Source organism: Oncorhynchus masou, unplaced genomic scaffold (genome assembly GCF_036934945.1).
Source record: "Oncorhynchus masou masou isolate Uvic2021 unplaced genomic scaffold, UVic_Omas_1.1 unplaced_scaffold_744, whole genome shotgun sequence".
In the NCBI taxonomy this organism is placed as follows: domain Eukaryota; kingdom Metazoa; phylum Chordata; class Actinopteri; order Salmoniformes; family Salmonidae; genus Oncorhynchus; species Oncorhynchus masou.
In genome coordinates, this window is record NW_027013898.1 from 352,144 (window position 1) to 372,689 (window position 20,546).

The 20,546-nt window shown below is 40.9% G+C and overlaps 2 protein-coding genes across 2 annotated transcripts in view; both read left to right on the forward strand.

Annotated features, from left to right (window-relative positions):
- LOC135537288 (Fc receptor-like protein 5) overlaps nucleotides 1–5,276 on the forward strand; it is a 39,311-nt gene extending 34,035 nt beyond the window's left edge. Inside the window, exons 9-10 of the mRNA XM_064963480.1 lie at nucleotides 3,098–3,223; nucleotides 4,798–5,276. Of these exons, the coding sequence (XP_064819552.1) occupies nucleotides 3,098–3,223; nucleotides 4,798–4,820 (149 nt within the window). The 3' untranslated portion in view covers nucleotides 4,821–5,276. The remainder of the gene's footprint in view (nucleotides 1–3,097; nucleotides 3,224–4,797) is intronic.
- Nucleotides 5,277–5,280: 4 nt separating this feature from the next.
- LOC135537286 (myelin-oligodendrocyte glycoprotein-like) lies at nucleotides 5,281–19,794 on the forward strand. The gene is made up of 4 exons (XM_064963479.1): nucleotides 5,281–5,598; nucleotides 17,293–17,640; nucleotides 18,732–18,754; nucleotides 19,774–19,794. Exons 1-4 carry the CDS (start codon nucleotides 5,529–5,531, stop codon nucleotides 19,792–19,794), a joined length of 462 nt encoding a protein of 153 aa, XP_064819551.1. The 5' UTR covers nucleotides 5,281–5,528.
- The last annotated feature ends 752 nt before the right edge of the window (nucleotides 19,795–20,546 follow it).

Here is a 20,546-nt window from a genome sequence, read left to right on the forward strand (position 1 = left end):
ATCCATTAAACCTACGGTAAATACATCCATTAAACCTACGGTAAATACATCCATTAAGTTGAAACCTACGGTAAATACATCCATTAAACCTACGGTAAATACATCCATTAAGTTGAAACCTACGGTAAATACATCCATTAAACCTACGGTAAATACATCCATTAAGTTGAAACCTACGGTAAATACATCCATTAAACCTACAGTAAATACATCCATTAAGTTGAAACCTACAGTAAATACATCCATTAAGTTGAAACCTACAGTAAATACATCCATTAAACCTACGGTAAATACATCCATTAAGTTGAAACCTACGGTAAATACATCCATTAAACCTACGGTAAATACATCCATTAAGTTGAAACCTACGGTAAATACATCCATTAAACCTACGGTAAATACATCCATTAAGTTGAAACCTACAGTAAATACATCCATTAAGTTGATACCTACGGTAAATACATGCATTAATTTGAAACCTACGGTAAATACATCCATTAAACCTACGGTAAATACATCCATTAAACCTACGGTAAATACATCCATTAAACCTACGGTAAACACATCCATTAAACCTACGGTAAATACATCCATTAAACCTACGGTAAATACATCCATTAAACCTACGGTAAATACATCCATTAAACCTACGGTAAATACATCCATTAAACCTACGGTAAATACATCCATTAAACCTACGGTAAATGCATCCATTAAACCTACGGTAAATACATCCATTAAACCTACGGTAAATACATCCATTAAACCTACGGTAAATACATCCATTAAACCTACGGTAAATACATACATTAAACCTACGGTAAATACATCCATTAAGTTGAAACCTACGGTAAATACATCCATTAAGTTGAAACCTACGGTAAATAAATCCATTAAACCTACAGTAAATACATCCATTAAACCTACGGTAAATACATCCATTAAACCTACGGTAAATACATCCATTAAACCTATGGTAAATACATCCATTAAACCTACGGTAAATACATCCATTAAACCTACAGTAAATACATCCATTAAACCTATGGTAAATACATCCATTAAACCTACGGTAAATACATCCATTAAGTTGAAACCTACGGTAAATACATCCATTAAACCTACGGTAAATACATCCATTAAACCTACGGTAAATACATCCATTAAGTTGAAACCTACGGTAAATACATCCATTAAACCTACGGTAAATACATCCATTAAACCTACGGTAAATACATCCATTAAACCTACGGTAAATACATCCATTAAGTTGAAACCTATGGTAAATACATCCATTCAACCTACGGTAAATACATCCATTAAACCTACGGTAAATACATCCATTAAGTTGAAACCTACGGTAAATACATCCATTCAACCTACGGTAAATACATCCATTAAACCTACGGTAAATACATCCATTAAACCTACGGTAAATACATCCATTAAACCTACGGTAAATACATCCATTAAACCTACGGTAAATACATCCATTAAACCTACGGTAAATACATCCATTAAGTTGAAACCTACGGTAAATACATCCATTAAACCTACGGTAAATACATCCATTAAGTTGAAACCTACGGTAAATACATCCATTAAACCTACGGTAAATACATCCATTAAGTTGAAACCTACGGTAAATACATCCATTAAACCTACAGTAAATACATCCATTAAGTTGAAACCTACAGTAAATACATCCATTAAACCTACGGTAAATACATCCATTAAGTTGAAACCTACGGTAAATACATCCATTAAACCTACGGTAAATACATCCATTAAGTTGAAACCTACGGTAAATACATCCATTAAACCTACGGTAAATACATCCATTAAGTTGAAACCTACAGTAAATACATCCATTAAGTTGATACCTACGGTAAATACATGCATTAATTTGAAACCTACGGTAAATACATCCATTAAACCTACGGTAAATACATCCATTAAACCTACGGTAAACACATCCATTAAACCTACGGTAAATACATCCATTAAACCTACGGTAAATGCATCCATTAAACCTACGGTAAATACATCCATTAAACCTACGGTAAATACATCCATTAAACCTACGGTAAATACATCCATTAAACCTACGGTAAATACATCCATTAAACCTACGGTAAATACATCTATTAAACCTACGGTAAATACATCCATTAAACCTACGGTAAATACATCCATTAAACCTACGGTAAATACATCCATTAAACCTACGGTAAATACATCCATTAAGTTGAAACCTACGGTAAATACATCCATTAAACCTACGGTAAATACATCCATTAAGTTGAAACCTACGGTAAATACATCCATTAAACCTACGGTAAATACATCCATTAAACCTACGGTAAATACATCCATTAAACCTACGGTAAATACATCTATTAAACCTACGGTAAATACATCCATTAAACCTACGGTAAATACATCCATTAAACCTACGGTAAATACATCCATTAAACCTACGGTAAATACATCCATTAAACCTACGGTAAATACATCTATTAAACCTACGGTAAATACATACATTAAACCTACGGTAAATACATACATTAAGTTGAAACCTACGGTAAATACATGCATTAATTTGAAACCTACGGTAAATACATCCATTAAACCTACGGTAAATACATCCATTAAACCTACGGTAAATACATCCATTAAACCTACGGTAAATACATCCATTAAGTTGAAACCTACGGTAAATACATCCATTAAGTTGAAACCTACGGTAAATACATCCATTAAACCTACGGTAAATACATCCATTAAACCTACGGTAAATACATCTATTAAACCTACGGTAAATACATCCATTAAACCTACGGTAAATACATCCATTAAACCTACGGTAAATACATCCATTAAACCTACGGTAAATACATCCATTAAACCTACAGTAAATACATCCATTAAACCTACGGTAAATACATCCATTAAACCTACGGTAAATACATCCATTAAGTTGTATTTTGCAGTAAACTAACCATACAAATAGATACATTTCAGGAAAAAAAATCCTTGATTTAAAATGTGTGTATGAAAGACTTTGTCAACTTTCTCCCCTGTCTCCAACCCCAAGACCCCACTACAGTGCCAGTGTTGTCCATGTCTCTGCCCAGGCTGCTGGGTAGTGTACTGGTGGTGTGTCCCTACCTGCTGGTGACGGTCATACTGATGGTGAAAGGCAACAGACGTAGTGCTCAAGGTAAGAACCTGAGAACATACATTCCACTGGCTCCAACAACCTGTTGTCCAAATACATTATAACGGGGTCACGACGCTGAACCATGTCTTAGTGTTGATTGCTGTAGCTCTGATTGAAACATGATTTAAAGAGTTGACAACTAGCCTGATTGAACCATGATTTAAAGAGTTGACAACTAGCTCTGACTGAAACATGATTTAAAGAGTTGACAACTAGCTCTGACTGAACCATGATTTAAAGAGTTGACAACTAGCTCTGATTGAACCATGTTTAAAGTATTGATAACTGTAGCTCTGATTGAACCCCCCCTTAAATGATTTAGATGCACTATTGTAAAGTGGCTGTTCCACTGATGTCAGAAGGTGAATTCACCAATTTGTAAGTGGCTCTGGATAAGAGCGTCTGCTAAATGACTTAAATGTAAATGTAAATGTAAATGTAATGAACCATGTTTAAGGAGTTGATAACTGTAGCTCTGATTGAACCATGTCTTAGTGTTGATTACTGTAGCTCTGATTGAACCATGTTTAAAGAGTTGACAACTAGCTCTGATTGAACCATGTTTAAAGAGTTGACAACTAGCTCTGATTGAACCATGATTTAAAGAGTTGACAACTAGCTCTGACTGAACCATGATTTAAAGAGTTGACAACTAGCTCTGATTGAACCATGATTTAAAGAGTTGACAACTAGCTCTGATTGAACCATGATTTAAAGAGTTGACAACTAGCTCTGACTGAACCATGATTTAAAGAGTTGACAAATAGCTCTGCTTGAACCATGTTTAAAGTGTTGATAACTGTATCTCTGATTGAACCATGCTGTAAAGTGTTGATAACTGTATCTCTGAATGAACCATGTTGTAAAGTGTTGATAACTGTATCTCTGATTGAACCATGCTGTAAAGTGTTGATAACTGTATCTCTGATTGAACCATGCTGTAAAGTGTTGATAACTGTATCTATGATTGAACCATGCTGTAAAGTGTTGATAACTGTATCTATGATTGAACCATGATGTAAAGTGTTGATAACTGTATCTCTGATTGAACCATCTTGTAAAGTGTTGATAACTGTATCTATGATTGAACCATGTTGTAAAGTGTTGATAACTGTAGCTCTGATTGAACCATGTTGTAAAGTGTTGATAACTGTATCTCTGATTGAACCATCTTGTAAAGTGTTGATAACTGTATCTCTGATTGAACCATGTTGTAAAGTGTTGATAACTGTATCTCTGATTGAACCATGATTAAAGTGTTGATAACTGTATCTCTGATTGAACCATGTTGTAAAGAGTTGATAACTGTATCTCTGATTGAACCATGTTGATTGACAGGTGACAAACCTTGCTGATTCTATGTAATACTGTAAATCTCTAAGTAACTAAACACAGTATTTCTGTGTGATTAACAGCGGTTAAACCCTACTGATTCTATGTAATGTAATACTGTATATCTCTAAGTAACTAAACACAGTATTTCTGTGTGATTAACAGGGGTTAAACCCTACTGATTCTATGTAATACTGTATATCTCTAAGTAACTAAACACAGTATTTCTGTGTGATTGACAGGTGAGCGTTTTGAAGAACAGTGAGGCTGAGAAACACCTGATCACCATGACAACACAATGGAACACACCACATTCTAATTCTGGACCTGTTATTTACACCCAAAACATCTCTTCTTCTCCTGGCATTTAAATAAATAAATAAAATACGATTTATTTAACTGCTTTGAGGTATTTGTCTTATTTTAAGGTGTTTCAATATATGTTGTGTTGTATAATTCATTCAGCAGCAGTCCTTTTAAATGGGTAATCTGCAGATCAAAAATACAAACCCCCAGCCACTGTTTTGGTAAACAGCTGTGTGACCTATACAGCCAACGTGTGTTTTTGTTCCTAACATTGATATGACTACGACTATCTGGGAATATAACTGATTGATTTGAATATACAAGTAATTTAGGCCTCGTGTTTTTTTATCCATCTAGATACTATCTGACATTTTGTAACATAAATTGATTTCCTCATTCCTGTATGAATAAACATCAAAACCACTAGCTGGCTCTCTTTCTCCATGCTTCCATAACCAACTAAACTCACTGTGAAACAAAGTGAAAGTAACTTTTGTTTTGTTTCACTCTTCTACTTGCCGTCTTTCCTTGAACACGTTTGTGTCGCATTTAATTGTTATGTTTGTCCTAGATTATGTTCCTATGAGACGTTTGGGCTTTTTTTCCCGGGTTTACTGACCGGAACTCAGTTTTCAGCAACAATATTTAAAAAACAACAACATGTGAAATGAAGACGTCAGCAGCTTGTTGTTTCGGGGTAATTATTCTGTGCATCGGGCTTTCGATGAGAGCAACAGGTAGGTTTAAACTTTAATTATAGTTTTTAATTCCGATACCAGAGAAATGTTATTAAAAAACAGGTACTTGTTTTTATCAAACACTGCCGTTGATTTTCGGCCCCATCGTCAAAAAGACAGAACGACATGTTTTTTTATTTCCTTACGCTCACAACGTAAGTAAATACTCTGTCTAGCGTCATGTCTAGAGACCATTCCAAGGCGACAGGTGTCGTTGACAACAAACCTTGGTTACATTCCAAACACTTAACAGACACACCCTCACTTCTGATGACGTTTCATGACGATTTTACACTTGCAAGGGGAGGGAGGAAGGAGAGCCTATTCTGTTTGCAAACTTACGAAGAAGACTGAGAAGTTGTGTTTTTTATGTATACAGTAACTAAGATGCTGTGTTACAGGTCTGACACGGTTATTGTTTAGTCATCAACACTTATTTACAAGTGAAAAAGGTGTATTTGTAAAACATTTTTTATTCTATTTTTTTGTTGTGATCCGTTTTCATAATGCACTTAAAATAGTAGGTACCCTTTTTATTTAAATTATTATTTTGTATTTTATTTCTCAGAATAGTTCCTGATTACACTAAAGAGGGTTGTTGGTCTCTCTTACTACAGAGAACCCTTGGTTTGGTCTTGAACATCATTTTCTGTTCAGTTGAATTTCAAAAGCCGGATAATGTCTAGTTTATGGAATAAGCTATTTTCACTTTAAATTGACTCAAATGGTACAGATCTCGTTTCCTTATCGCTTACATTCACTGCTCCTACAGTTATTCCTTTTATATAATCTTTGTTGTTTTGTCTATAGTTTCTCTTAATGCTAGGGGGGTTACGAAACAATGTAAAAAGCACAAGGCCTTATTTTTATTTGCTAAACAATTTCGAACAGACTTTGAGACTCACTCAATTTCGGCTGAGGCCAACTTCTGGAGGTCACAGTGGGGCAACGATATTTGTCTTTCGCATGGATCTGAACGCTCCGCTGGTGTCACTCCAATGAAAAATACCTTTGGTGGATCTACACTCTGTGACCCCTTTGGTGGTTCTACACTCTGTGACCCCTTTGGTGGTTCTACACTCTGTGACCCCTTTGGTGGTTCTACACTCTGTGACCACTTTGGTGGTTCTACACTCTGTGACCCCTTTGGTGGTTCTACACTCTGTGACCCCTTTGGTGGTTCTACACTCTGTGACCCCTTTGGTGGATCTACACTCTGTGACCCCTTTGGTGGATCTACACTCTGTGAACCCTTTGGTGGATCTACACTCTGTGAACCCTTTGGTGGTTCTACACTCTGTGACCCCTTTGGTGGATCTACACTCTGTGACCCCTTTGGTGGTAATATTCTACACTCTGTGACCCCTTTGGTGGTTCTACACTCTGTGACCCCTTTGGTGGTTCTACACTCTGTGACCACTTTGGTGGTTCTACACTCTGTGACCCCTTTGGTGGTTCTACACTCTGTGACCACTTTGGTGGTTCTACACTCTGTGACCCCTTTGGTGGATCTACACTCTGTGACCCCTTTGGTGGTAATATTCTACACTCTGTGACCCCTTTGGTGGTTCTACACTCTGTGACCCCTTTGGTGGTTCTACACTCTGTGACCACTTTGGTGGATCTACACTCTGTGACCCCTTTGGTGGTTCTACACTCTGTGACCCCTTTGGTGGATCTACACTCTGTGACCCCTTTGGTGGATCTACACTCTGTGACCCCTTTGGTGGATCTACACTCTGTGACCCCTTTGGTGGATCTACACTCTGTGACCCCTTTGGTGGTAATATTCTACACTCTGTGACCCCTTTGGTGGTTCTACACTCTGTGACCCCTTTGGTGGTTCTACACTCTGTGACCACTTTGGTGGTTCTACACTCTGTGACCCCTTTGGTGGTTCTACACTCTGTGACCACGTTGGTGGTTCTACACTCTGTGACCCCTTTGGTGGATCTACACTCTGTGACCCCTTTGGTGGTTCTACACTCTGTGACCCCTTTGGTGGTGATATTGTACACTCTGTGACCCCTTTGGTGGTTCTACACTCTGTGACCCCTTTGGTGGATCTACACTCTGTGACCCCTTTGGTGGATCTACACTCTGTGACCCCTTTGGTGGATCTACACTCTGTGACCCCTTTGGTGGATCTACACTCTGTGACCCCTTTGGTGGATCTACACTCTGTGACCCCTTTGGTGGTTCTACACTCTGTGACCCTTTTGGTGGTTCTACACTCTGTGACCCCTTTGGTGGTTCTACACTCTGTGACCCCTTTGGTGGTTCTACACTCTGTGACCCCTTTGGTGGTACTATTCTACACTCTGTGACCCCTATGGTGGTTCTACACTCTGTGACCCCTTTGGTGGTACTATTCTACACTCTGTGACCCCTTTGGTGGTTCTACACTCTGTGACCCCTTTGGTGGTTCTACACTCTGTGACCCCTTTGGTGGTTCTACACTCTGTGAGCCCTTTGGTGGATCTACACTCTGTGACCCCTTTGGTGGATCTACACTCTGTGACCCCTTTGGTGGATCTACACTCTGTGACCCCTTTGGTGGATCTACACTCTGTGACCCCTTTGGTGGTTCTACACTCTGTGACCCTTTTGGTGGTTCTACACTCTGTGACCCCTTTGGTGGTTCTACACTCTGTGACCCCTTTGGTGGTTCTACACTCTGTGACCCCTTTGGTGGTACTATTCTACACTCTGTGACCCCTTTGGTGGTTCTACACTCTGTGACCCCTTTGGTGGTACTATTCTACACTCTGTGACCCCTTTGGTGGTTCTACACTCTGTGAACCCTTTGGTGGTTCTACACTCTGTGACCCCTTTGGTGGTTCTACACTCTGTGACCCCTTTGGTGGTTCTACACTCTGTGACCCCTTTGGTGGTTCTACGCTCTGTGACCCCTTTGGTGGTAATATTCTACACTCTGTGACCCCTTTGGTGGTTCTACACTCTGTGACCCCTTTGGTGGTTCTACACTCTGTGACCCCTTTGGTGGTTCTACACTCTGTGACCCCTTTGGTGGTTCTACGCTCTGTGACCCCTTTGGTGGTAATATTCTACACTCTGTGACCCCTTTGGTGGTTCTACACTCTGTGACCCCTTTGGTGGTTCTACACTCTGTGACCCCTTTGGTGGTTCTACACTCTGTGACCCCTTTGGTGGTTCTACACTCTGTGACCCCTTTGGTGGTTCTACACTCTGTGACCCCTTTGGTGGATCTACACTCTGTGACCCCTTTGGTGGATCTACACTCTGTGAACCCTTTGGTGGATCTACACTCTGTGACCCCTTTGGTGGTTCTACACTCTGTGACCACTTTGGTGGATCTACACTCTGTGACCCCTTTGGTGGTTCTACACTCTGTGACCCCTTTGGTGGTGATATTGTACACTCTGTGACCCCTTTGGTGGTTCTACACTCTGTGACCCCTTTGGTGGATCTACACTCTGTGACCCCTTTGGTGGATCTACACTCTGTGACCCCTTTGGTGGATCTACACTCTGTGACCCCTTTGGTGGATCTACACTCTGTGACCCCTTTGGTGGTAATATTCTACACTCTGTGACCCCTTTGGTGGTTCTACACTCTGTGACCCCTTTGGTGGTTCTACACTCTGTGACCACTTTGGTGGTTCTACACTCTGTGACCCCTTTGGTGGTTCTACACTCTGTGACCACGTTGGTGGTTCTACACTCTGTGACCCCTTTGGTGGATCTACACTCTGTGACCCCTTTGGTGGTTCTACACTCTGTGACCCCTTTGGTGGTGATATTGTACACTCTGTGACCCCTTTGGTGGTTCTACACTCTGTGACCCCTTTGGTGGATCTACACTCTGTGACCCCTTTGGTGGATCTACACTCTGTGACCCCTTTGGTGGATCTACACTCTGTGACCCCTTTGGTGGATCTACACTCTGTGACCCCTTTGGTGGATCTACACTCTGTGACCCCTTTGGTGGTTCTACACTCTGTGACCCTTTTGGTGGTTCTACACTCTGTGACCCCTTTGGTGGTTCTACACTCTGTGACCCCTTTGGTGGTTCTACACTCTGTGACCCCTTTGGTGGTACTATTCTACACTCTGTGACCCCTATGGTGGTTCTACACTCTGTGACCCCTTTGGTGGTACTATTCTACACTCTGTGACCCCTTTGGTGGTTCTACACTCTGTGACCCCTTTGGTGGTTCTACGCTCTGTGACCCCTTTGGTGGTAATATTCTACACTCTGTGACCCCTTTGGTGGTTCTACACTCTGTGACCCCTTTGGTGGTTCTACACTCTGTGACCCCTTTGGTGGTTCTACACTCTGTGACCCCTTTGGTGGATCTACACTCTGTGACCCCTTTGGTGGATCTACACTCTGTGACCCCTTTGGTGGATCTACACTCTGTGACCCCTTTGGTGGATCTACACTCTGTGACCCCTTTGGTGGATCTACACTCTGTGACCCCTTTGGTGGATCTACACTCTGTGACCCCTTTGGTGGTTCTACACTCTGTGACCCTTTTGGTGGTTCTACACTCTGTGACCCCTTTGGTGGTTCTACACTCTGTGACCCCTTTGGTGGTTCTACACTCTGTGACCCCTTTGGTGGTACTATTCTACACTCTGTGACCCCTTTGGTGGTTCTACACTCTGTGACCCCTTTGGTGGTACTATTCTACACTCTGTGACCCCTTTGGTGGTTCTACACTCTGTGAACCCTTTGGTGGTTCTACACTCTGTGACCCCTTTGGTGGTTCTACACTCTGTGACCCCTTTGGTGGTTCTACGCTCTGTGACCCCTTTGGTGGTAATATTCTACACTCTGTGACCCCTTTGGTGGTTCTACACTCTGTGACCCCTTTGGTGGTTCTACACTCTGTGACCCCTTTGGTGGTTCTACACTCTGTGACCCCTTTGGTGGTTCTACGCTCTGTGACCCCTTTGGTGGTAATATTCTACACTCTGTGACCCCTTTGGTGGTTCTACACTCTGTGACCCCTTTGGTGGTTCTACACTCTGTGACCCCTTTGGTGGTTCTACACTCTGTGACCCCTTTGGTGGTTCTACACCCTGTGACCCCTTTGGTGGTTCTACGCTCTGTGACCCCTTTGGTGGTAATATTCTACACTCTGTGACCCCTTTGGTGGTTCTACACTCTGTGACCTCTTTGGTGGTTCTACACTCTGTGACCCCTTTGGTGGTAATATTCTACACTCTGTGACCCCTTTGGTGGTTCTACACTCTGTGAACCCTTTGGTGGTTCTACACTCTGTGACCCCTTTGGTGGTAATATTCTACACTCTGTGACCCCTTTGGTGGTTCTACGCTCTGTGACCCCTTTGGTGGTAATATTCTACACTCTGTGACCCCTTTGGTGGTTCTACACTCTGTGACCCCTTTGGTGGTTCTACACTCTGTGACCCCTTTGGTGGTTCTACACTCTGTGACCCCTTTGGTGGTTCTACACTCTGTGACCCCTTTGGTGGTTCTACACTCTTTATATATTGACAGTAAAATAAGCAAGGAGATAGAACAGATGCTTTTCAACTTTCTGTGGAGAAACCGTACCCGTTACATTATAGGAAAACTGTTTTAATGAACACTTATGGTGGTCTGAATTGTAAATAATATTTTTAATTGGTTTGATAAAGTCTATCATTTATGTCAAAATACCTCTATTTTGTTCACGCATTTAGCCCAGTAATCCAAATTCATGATGCGCGAGCAGACGAGCAGACAAAAAGTCAAAAAGTTCCGTTACAGTCAGTAGAAACATGTCAAACGAAGTATAGAATCTATCTTTAGGATATTTTTATCATAAATCTTCAATAATGTTCCAACCAGAGAATTCCTTTGTCTGTAGAAATGCAATGGAAAGCCAGCTAACTTTCAAATGAACACGTGTGGTCAGCTCATGCCTCTCTGGCAGAGCCCTGACTCAATCTCCTCTCATTCGCCCCCACTTCACAGTAGAAGCATCGAACAAGGTTCTAAAGACTGTTGACCTATAGTGGAAGCCTTAGGAAGTGCAATATGACCCCATAGACACTGTGTATTCGATAGGAAAAGAGTTGAAAAACTACCAACCTCAGATTTCCTACTTCCTGGTTGGATTTTTTTCTCAGGTTTTTGCCTGCCATACGAGTTCTGCTATATTCACAGACATCATTCAAACAGTTTTAGAAACTTCAGAGTGTTTTCTATCCACAAATACTAATAATATGCATATCTTAGCTTCTGGGACTGAGTAGCAGGCAGTTTACTCTGAGCACCTCTGGGCACCTTATTCATCCAAGCTACTCAATTCGTTCATAAGATGTTAAACAGTACTGTAAATTAATTTTATTTAAATGGTAATTTTATGTTTTAAGCACAGAAACATGGATAAATATGGATAAATAAATAATGAAATGTTAATTATGGAAAGCAGTTCATGCTTTCATCTGCCAGAGAGTATCCCCAATCGGCCTGTGCCCCAAGTAATACATTTAGGCCAGAATCGGAATCGGTGCAATAAAATGCAAATGAATTACTTAAAAATCATCATACGTTTTCTGGATTTTTGTTTTAGATTCCGTCTCTCACAGTTGAAGTGTACAGACCTCTACATGCCTTGTAAGTAGGCAAACCGACATATTTCTCAACATTGTTATTATGAAATGAATTGACCAGGAACGTTTGAATAGGGGGGACAGCTATACTCTCACTAGAGACTTATGCCTTGTTCCACAGGATGTGTCTTTCCAAACTGTTTGTTTTTTTAACTAAGGAAGCCTGGAGGTTTTTACTTCAACGTCTAGACGATAAAAGGCCACAATGTTCATTTGTTTTCAGATCCTTCAGAAAGTATTCATACCCTTTGACCTATTCCACATTTGGTGTTACAGTTTGAATTTAGAATGGTGCCTGGAGGAAACGAGGGCTGTTTTATGGGCTCCTGACAAATCGTGACCCAGCACCGCTTCTCAGCCATATGTAGCAACATTTGAAATGGTGTTTTTACATTGGTTAAAATTAAAAGCAGAGACTCCGAGCTACACAATGGTATAACATACACTGCATTTGAGGAACACTGGGGAAAGTCATTCTGCTTTGAATGTTGATAAACTTGTAACTCTACTTCTGAGAAAATGGCCCTTGAATGTTTTGGTGCACCTACTGGGGAGCTCTTCTTTGTCTACACTCATTCAGCAATGTTCACACCCTCTTAAGCCTTTAGCCCCACCCATCTCTTTAAGGATTCACATGTGAGGCCATGTGCTAAACAACCAAAGAATAAGACTAAAAGTGGTAAAAGTAGTAGACTACAATAAGGAAAAACTCCAGGTTAAAATACACTTCATCTAGTCCTTGGTCAATATACTGATTTTGGGTGCAGGTCATGTTGTTTTACACGTTACCATCTGTGTTAAACACACACTATATCAAATAAAATACACGTTTATTTGTCACATGTGCAGGATACAGGAGGTGTAAACTGTACAGTGAAATGGTTACTGGCATAATAGTAACAAAAAACAGACTGTGTCAATATATTAAAACAAGAACAACAAGTGTCAATGCCAGTAGAGAAAGAAGAACACAAGAACAATATCAATAACCATATCAGTGACACTGGTGATAGATGAGGTAGTTACAGTTGTAGTCGGAAGTTTACATACACCTTAGCCAAATACTTTTAAATTCAGTTTTTGACAGAAGTACTGAAAAGTAACAAAAATGCAGTTTTCAAGTATCAAAACAGAAGGGTGTAACACTGTCTACCACATACAGTCATTAAACACTGTCTACCACATACAGTCATTAAACACTGTCTACCACATACAGTCATTAAACACTGTCTACCACATACAGTCATTAAACACTGTCTACCACATACAGCCATTAAACACTGTCTACCACATACAGTCATTAAACACTGTCTACCACATACAGTCATTAAACACTGTCTACCACATACAGTCATTAAACTCTGTTTACCACATACAGTCATTAAACACTGTCTACCACATACAGTCATTAAACACTGTCTACCACATACAGTCATTTAAAACTGTCTACCACATACAGTCATTAAACACTGTCTACCACATACAGTCATTAAACACTGTCTACCACATACCGTCATTAAACACTGTCTATCACATACAGTCATTAAACACTGTCTACCACATACAGTCATTAAACACTGTCTACCACATACAGTCATTAAACACTGTCTACCACATACAGTCATTAAACACTGTCTACCACATACAGTCATTAAACACTGTCTACCACATACAGTCATTTAAAACTGTCTACCACATACAGTCATTAAACACTGTCTACCACATACAGTCATTAAACACTGTCTACCACATACAGTCATTAAACACTGTCTATCACATACAGTCATTAAACACTGTCTACCACATACAGTCATTAAACACTGTCTACCACATACAGTCATTAAACACTGTCTACCACATACAGTCATTAAACACTGTCTACCAAATACAGTCATTAAACACTGTCTACCACATACAGTCATTAAACTCTGTCTACCACATACAGTCATTAAACACTGTCTATCACATACAGTCATTAAACACTGTCTACCACATACAGTCATTAAACACTGTCTACCACATACAGTCATTAAACACTGTCTACCACATACAGTCATTAAACACTGTCTACCACATACAGTCATTAAACACTGTCTACCACATACAGTCATTAAACACTGTCTACCACATACAGTCATTAAACACTGTTTACCACATACAGTCATTAAACACTGTCTACCACATACAGTCATTAAACACTGTTTACCACATACAGTCATTAAACTCTGTTTACCACATACAGTCATTAAACACTGTCTACCACATACAGTCATTAAACACTGTCTACCACATACAGTCATTAAACACTGTCTACCACATACAGTCATTAAACACTGTCTACCACATACAGTCATTAAACGCTGTCTACCACATACAGTAATTAAACACTGTCTACCACATACAGTGATTAAACACTGTCTACTACAGTCTAAACCTGTCTACATACAGTCATTAAACACTGTCTACCACATACAGTCATTAAACACTGTCTACCACATACAGTCATTAAACACTGTTTACCACATACAGTCATTAAACACTGTCTACCACATGCAGTCATAAAACACTGTCTACCACATACAGTCATTAAACACTGTCTACCACATACAGTCATTAAACACTGTCTACCACATACAGTCATTAAACACTTTCTACCACATACAGTCATTAAACACTGTCTACCACATACAGTCATTAAACACTGTCTACCACATACAGTCATTAAACACTGTCTACCACATACAGTCATTAAACACTGTCTACCACATACAGTCATTAAACACTGTCTTCCACATACAGTCATTAAACACTGTCTACCACATACAGTCATTAAACACTGTCTACCACATACAGTCATTAAACACTGTCTACCACATACAGTCATTAAACACTGTCTACCACATACAGTCATTAAACACTGTCTACCACATACAGTCATTAAACACTGTCTACCACATACAGTCATTAAACACTGTCTTCCACATACAGTCATTAAACACTGTCTACCACATACAGTCATTAAACACTGTCTACCACATACAGTCATTAAACACTGTCTACCACATACAGTCATTAAACACTGTCTACCACATACAGTCATTAAACACTGTCTACCACATACAGTCATTAAACACTGTCTACCACATACAGTCATTAAACACTGTCTACCACATACAGTCATTAAACACTGTCTACCACATACAGTCATTAAACACTGTCTACCACATACAGTCATTAAACACTGTCTACCACATACAGTCATTAAACACTGTCTACCACATACAGTCATTAAACACTGTCTACCACATACAGTCATTAAACACTGTCTACCACATACAGTCATTAAACACTGTCTACCACATACAGTCATTAAACACTGTCTACCACATACAGTCATTAAACACTGTCTACCACATACAGTCATTAAACACTGTCTACCACATACAGTCATTAAACCAAGTGGAAACCAGCCTGTTGCTGAAGCAGTCTGTTTTCTTTTTTTGGGCTCCTAATCCCCAACCTTTTATTTCTGAGGTGCCACATCCACCAGTGCATAAATTCTCGTGAAAATGTTTGAACTTCACTCATTTTCTCACGCCGAAACCAGATGAGATACATAGCTAGTTTAAATCGGAGCTTAAAAGCCTAAAATATGACATTATCAACGTCAGAGTAGACTGAGTTTTTTGTGACTTTACCCTTTTTTTGTGACTTTTTCCTGCCAAATTGATAAGGAGTGCAACAGCGGAGATGAGTTAATGCACACGCATTCACATTAATGAAAATATGCAAATAAATGCTAGAACGAGCCAATAGGATCTCACTAGCGCAATTTTTGGCTCTGCCCACCTCCTTGCTTGTTCTGCCCACAATAATTAATTTTCTCCCATTGGAAACAACAGGCTGTGGTCTGTCTTCGTCAGGCTGTGGTCTCTCTTCGTCAGGCTGTGGTCTCTCTTCGTCAGGCTGTGGTCTCTCTTCGTCAGGCTGTGGTCTCTCTTCGTCAGGCCGTGGTCTCTCTTCGTCAGGCCGTGGTCTCTCTTCGTCAGGCCGTGGTCTCTCTTCGTCAGGCCGTGGTCTCTCTTCTCTCGTCAGGCCGTGGTCTCTCTTCGTCAGGCCGTGGTCTCTCTTCGTCAGGCCGTGGTCTCTCTTCGTCAGGCCGTGGTCTCTCCTGTATCTCAGCCAGTGTCAGGCCGTGGTCTCTCTTCGTCAGGCCGTGGTCTCTCTTCGTCAGGCCGTGGTCTCTCTTCGTCAGGCCGTGGTCTCTCTTCGTCAGGCCGTGGTCTCTCTTCGTCAGGCCGTGGTCTCTCTTCGTCAGGCCGTGGTCTCTCTTCGTCAGGCCGTGGTCTCTCTCGTCAGGCCGTGGTCTCTCTTCGTCAGGCCGTGGTCTCTCTTCGTCAGGCCGTGGTCTCTCTTCGTCAGGCCGTGGTCTCTCTTCGTCAGGCCGTGGTCTCTCTTCGTCAGGCCGTGGTCTCTCTTCGTCAGGCCGTGGTCTCTCTTCGTCAGGCCGTGGTCTCTCTTCGTCAGGCTGTGGTCTCTCTTCGTCAGGCTGTGGTCTCTCTTCGTCAGGCTGTGGGTAACTGGTGCATGGAATCAGGCGCAGGAGAGCAGAGATGAGTGTAGTAAGGTCATTTATTCCACGAACAGCACCAGTATAAAACAAATACTAAAGGTGTGTGGAATAACCGGTCACTCGTAAATAACGGGCGTAGCAACAAACCCGGCAAACAATACCAGCCGACAAGTAACGACCTGAACATTATATACAAACACGCACACAAATATGGGGGAAACAGAGGGTTAAATAATGAACATGTAATTGGGGAATAGAAACCAGGTGTGTAGAAAACAAAAGACAAAACAAATGGAAAATTAAAAGTCGATCGGCGATAAGCTAGAAAGCCGGTGACGTCGACCGCCGAACGAACAAGGAGAGGGACTTCGGCGGAAGTCTCGGGTTAGTTATAAAAACATTAGCTAACGTTAGCATGCTAGCGGTAGCTAAGACTCTTGTCAGTAGAGGGCGCACATAAGGAGAAAATTCAAGTATTTCATTCACTGTGTCATTTTGTTTTTTTCTCCAGGGTCGTCTCAGATTCAACTGGTCGGTTCAGCTGATCCAGTCGTTGCCTTGGCTGGTGATGACGTCATACTGCCATGTTACCTGGAACCCAACGTCAGTGCTGTGGACATGATGGTGGAGTGGACAAGATCTGACCTGAAACCTCAAAGGGTCCATCTTTACCGTGAAGGTCGAGACTCCGACGGTGAACAGCTTCCGTCCTACAGGGGAAGGACATCACTGTTTAAAGAAGAACTGAAGAACAGCAATGTCTCCTTAAAACTGACCGGAGTTACCCTCTCTGATGCTGGAGACTACAAGTGCTTCATTCCAATACTGACCAGGGAAACAACCATTCCACTCATAGTTGGTAAATCATAAATACTGGAGTGGACAAGTGTTCAGAGGTTTCTGAGTACAATCATAGCTCTATATGCTGAAAGGGGAAATGATCGTGACTGTTTTTATCTTGTATCTGTGTAGGTGCTGTATCCCAGCCAGTGATCTCTGTTTTATCTTGTACCTATAGGTGCTGTATCTCAGCCAGTGATCTGTTTTATCTTGTATCTGTGTAGGTGCTGTATCTCAGCCAGTGATCTGTGTTTTATCTTGTATCTATAGGTGCTGTATCCCAGCCAGTGATCTCTGTTTTATCTTGTATCTGTGTAGGTGCTGTATCTCAGCCAGTGATCTGTTTTATCTTGTATCTGTGTAGGTGCTGTATCTCAGCCAGTGATCTGTGTTTTATCTTGTATCTATAGGTGCTGTATCCCAGCCAGTGATCTCTGTTTTATCTTGTATCTGTGTAGGTGCTGTATCTCAGCCAGTGATCTGTTTTATCTTGTATCTGTCTAGGTGCTGTATCTCAGCCAGTGATCTCTGTTTTATCTTGTATCTGTGTGGGTGCTGTATCTCAGCCAGTGATCTGTTTTATCTTGTATCTGTCTAGGTGCTGTATCTCAGCCAGTGATCTCTGTTTTATCTTGTATCTGTGTAGGTGCTGTATCTCAGCCAGTGATCTCTGTTTTATCTTGTATCTGTGTAGGTGCTGTATCTCAGCCAGTGATCTCTGTTTTATCTTGTATCTATAGGTGCTGTATCTCAGCCAGTGATCTCTGTTTTATCTTGTATCTATAGGTGCTGTATCTCAGCCAGTGATCTCTGTTTTATCTTGTATCTATAGGTGCTGTATCTCAGCCAGTGATCTCTGTTTTATCTTGTATCTGTAGGTGCTGTATCCCAGCCAGTGATCTGTTTTATCTTGTATCTGTAGGTGCTGTATCTCAGCCAGTGATCTCTGTTTTATCTTGTATCTGTGTAGGTGCTGTATCCCAGCCAGTGATCTCTGTTTTATCTTGTATCTGTGTAGGTGCTGTATCTCAGCCAGTGATCTGTTTTATCTTGTATCTGTGTAGGTGCTGTATCTCAGCCAGTGATCTCTGTTTTATCTTGTATCTGTAGGTGCTGTATCTCAGCCTGTGATCTCTGTTTTATCTTGTATCTATAGGTGTTGTATCTCAGCCAGTGATCTCTGTTTTATCTTGTATCTATAGGTGCTGTATCTCAGCATGTGATCTCTGTTTTATCTTGTATCTGTCTAGGTGTATCTCAGCCAGTGATCTGTTTTATCTTGTATCTGTAGGTGCTGTATCTCAGCCAGTGATCTCTGTTTTATCTTGTATCTGTCTAGGTGTTGTATCTCAGCCAGTGATCTCTGTTTTATCTTGTATCTGTCTAGGTGTATCTCAGCCAGTGATCTGTTTTATCTTGTATCTGTAGGTGCTGTATCTCAGCCAGTGATCTCTGTTTTATCTTGTATCTATAGGTGTTGTATCTCAGCCAGTGATCTGTTTTATCTTTTATCTATAGGTGTTGTATCTCAGCCAGTGATCTGTTTTATCTTGTATCTGTGTAGGTGCTGTATCTCAGCCAGTGATCTGTTTTATCTTGTATCTATAGGTGCTGTATCTCAGCCAGTGATCTCTGTTTTATCTTGTATCTATAGGTGCTGTATCTCAGCCTGTGATCTCTGTTTTATCTTGTATCTATAGGTGCTGTATCTCAGCCAGTGATCTGTTTTATCTTGTATCTGTAGGTGCTGTATCTCAGCCAGTGATCTGTTTTATCTTGTATCTGTAGGTGCTGTATCTCAGCCAGTGATCTCTGTTTTATCTTGTATCTGTAGGTGCTGTATCCCAGCCAGTGATCTGTTTTATCTTGTATCTGTAGGTGCTGTATCTCAGCCAGTGATCTCTGTTTTATCTTGTATCTGTGTAGGTGCTGTATCTCAGCCAGTGATCTCTGTTTTATCTTGTATCTGTAGGTGCTGTATCTCAGCCAGTGATCTGTTTTATCTTGTATCTGTAGGTGTTGTATCTCAGCCAGTGATCTCTGTTTTATCTTGTATCTGTAGGTGCTGTATCTCAGCCAGTGATCTGTTTTATCTTGTATCTATAGGTGCTGTGTCTCAGCTAGTGATCTCTGTTTTATCTTGTATCTGTAGGTGCTGTATCTCAGCCAGTGATCTGTGTTTTATCTTGTATCTATAGGTGTTGTATCTCAGCCAGTGATCTCTGTTTTATCTTGTATCTGTCTAGGTGCTGTATCTCAGCCAGTGATCTGTTTTATCTTGTATCTGTGTAGGTGCTGTATCTCAGCCAGTGATCTGTGTTTTATCTTGTATCTATAGGTGCTGTATCCCAGCCAGTGATCTCTGTTTTATCTTGTATCTGTGTAGGTGCTGTATCTCAGCCAGTGATCTGTTTTATCTTGTATCTGTCTAGGTGCTGTATCTCAGCCAGTGATCTCTGTTTTATCTTGTATCTGTGTGGGTGCTGTATCTCAGCCAGTGATCTGTTTTATCTTGTATCTGTCTAGGTGCTGTATCTCAGCCAGTGATCTCTGTTTTATCTTGTATCTGTGTAGGTGCTGTATCTCAGCCAGTGATCTCTGTTTTATCTTGTATCTGTGTAGGTGCTGTATCTCAGCCAGTGATCTCTGTTTTATCTTGTATCTATAGGTGCTGTATCTCAGCCAGTGATCTCTGTTTTATCTTGTATCTATAGGTGCTGTATCTCAGCCAGTGATCTCTGTTTTATCTTGTATCTATAGGTGCTGTATCTCAGCCAGTGATCTCTGTTTTATCTTGTATCTGTAGGTGCTGTATCCCAGCCAGTGATCTGTTTTATCTTGTATCTGTAGGTGCTGTATCTCAGCCAGTGATCTCTGTTTTATCTTGTATCTGTGTAGGTGCTGTATCCCAGCCAGTGATCTCTG

Excerpts from the sequence above, each read along its gene's own strand:
- LOC135537286 (XM_064963479.1), top strand. The coding sequence starts at position 5,529 with ATGAAGACGTCAGCAGCTTGTTGTTTCGGGGTAATTATTCTGTGCATC. Across the intron at positions 5,599-17,292 it reads GCTTTCGATGAGAGCAACAG|GGTCGTCTCAGATTCAACTG; the intron begins GTAGGTTTAAAC and ends TTTTTTCTCCAG. Across the intron at positions 18,755-19,773 it reads CTGTATCTCAGCCTGTGATC|GTGCTGTATCTCAGCCAGTG; the intron begins TCTGTTTTATCT and ends TTGTATCTGTAG.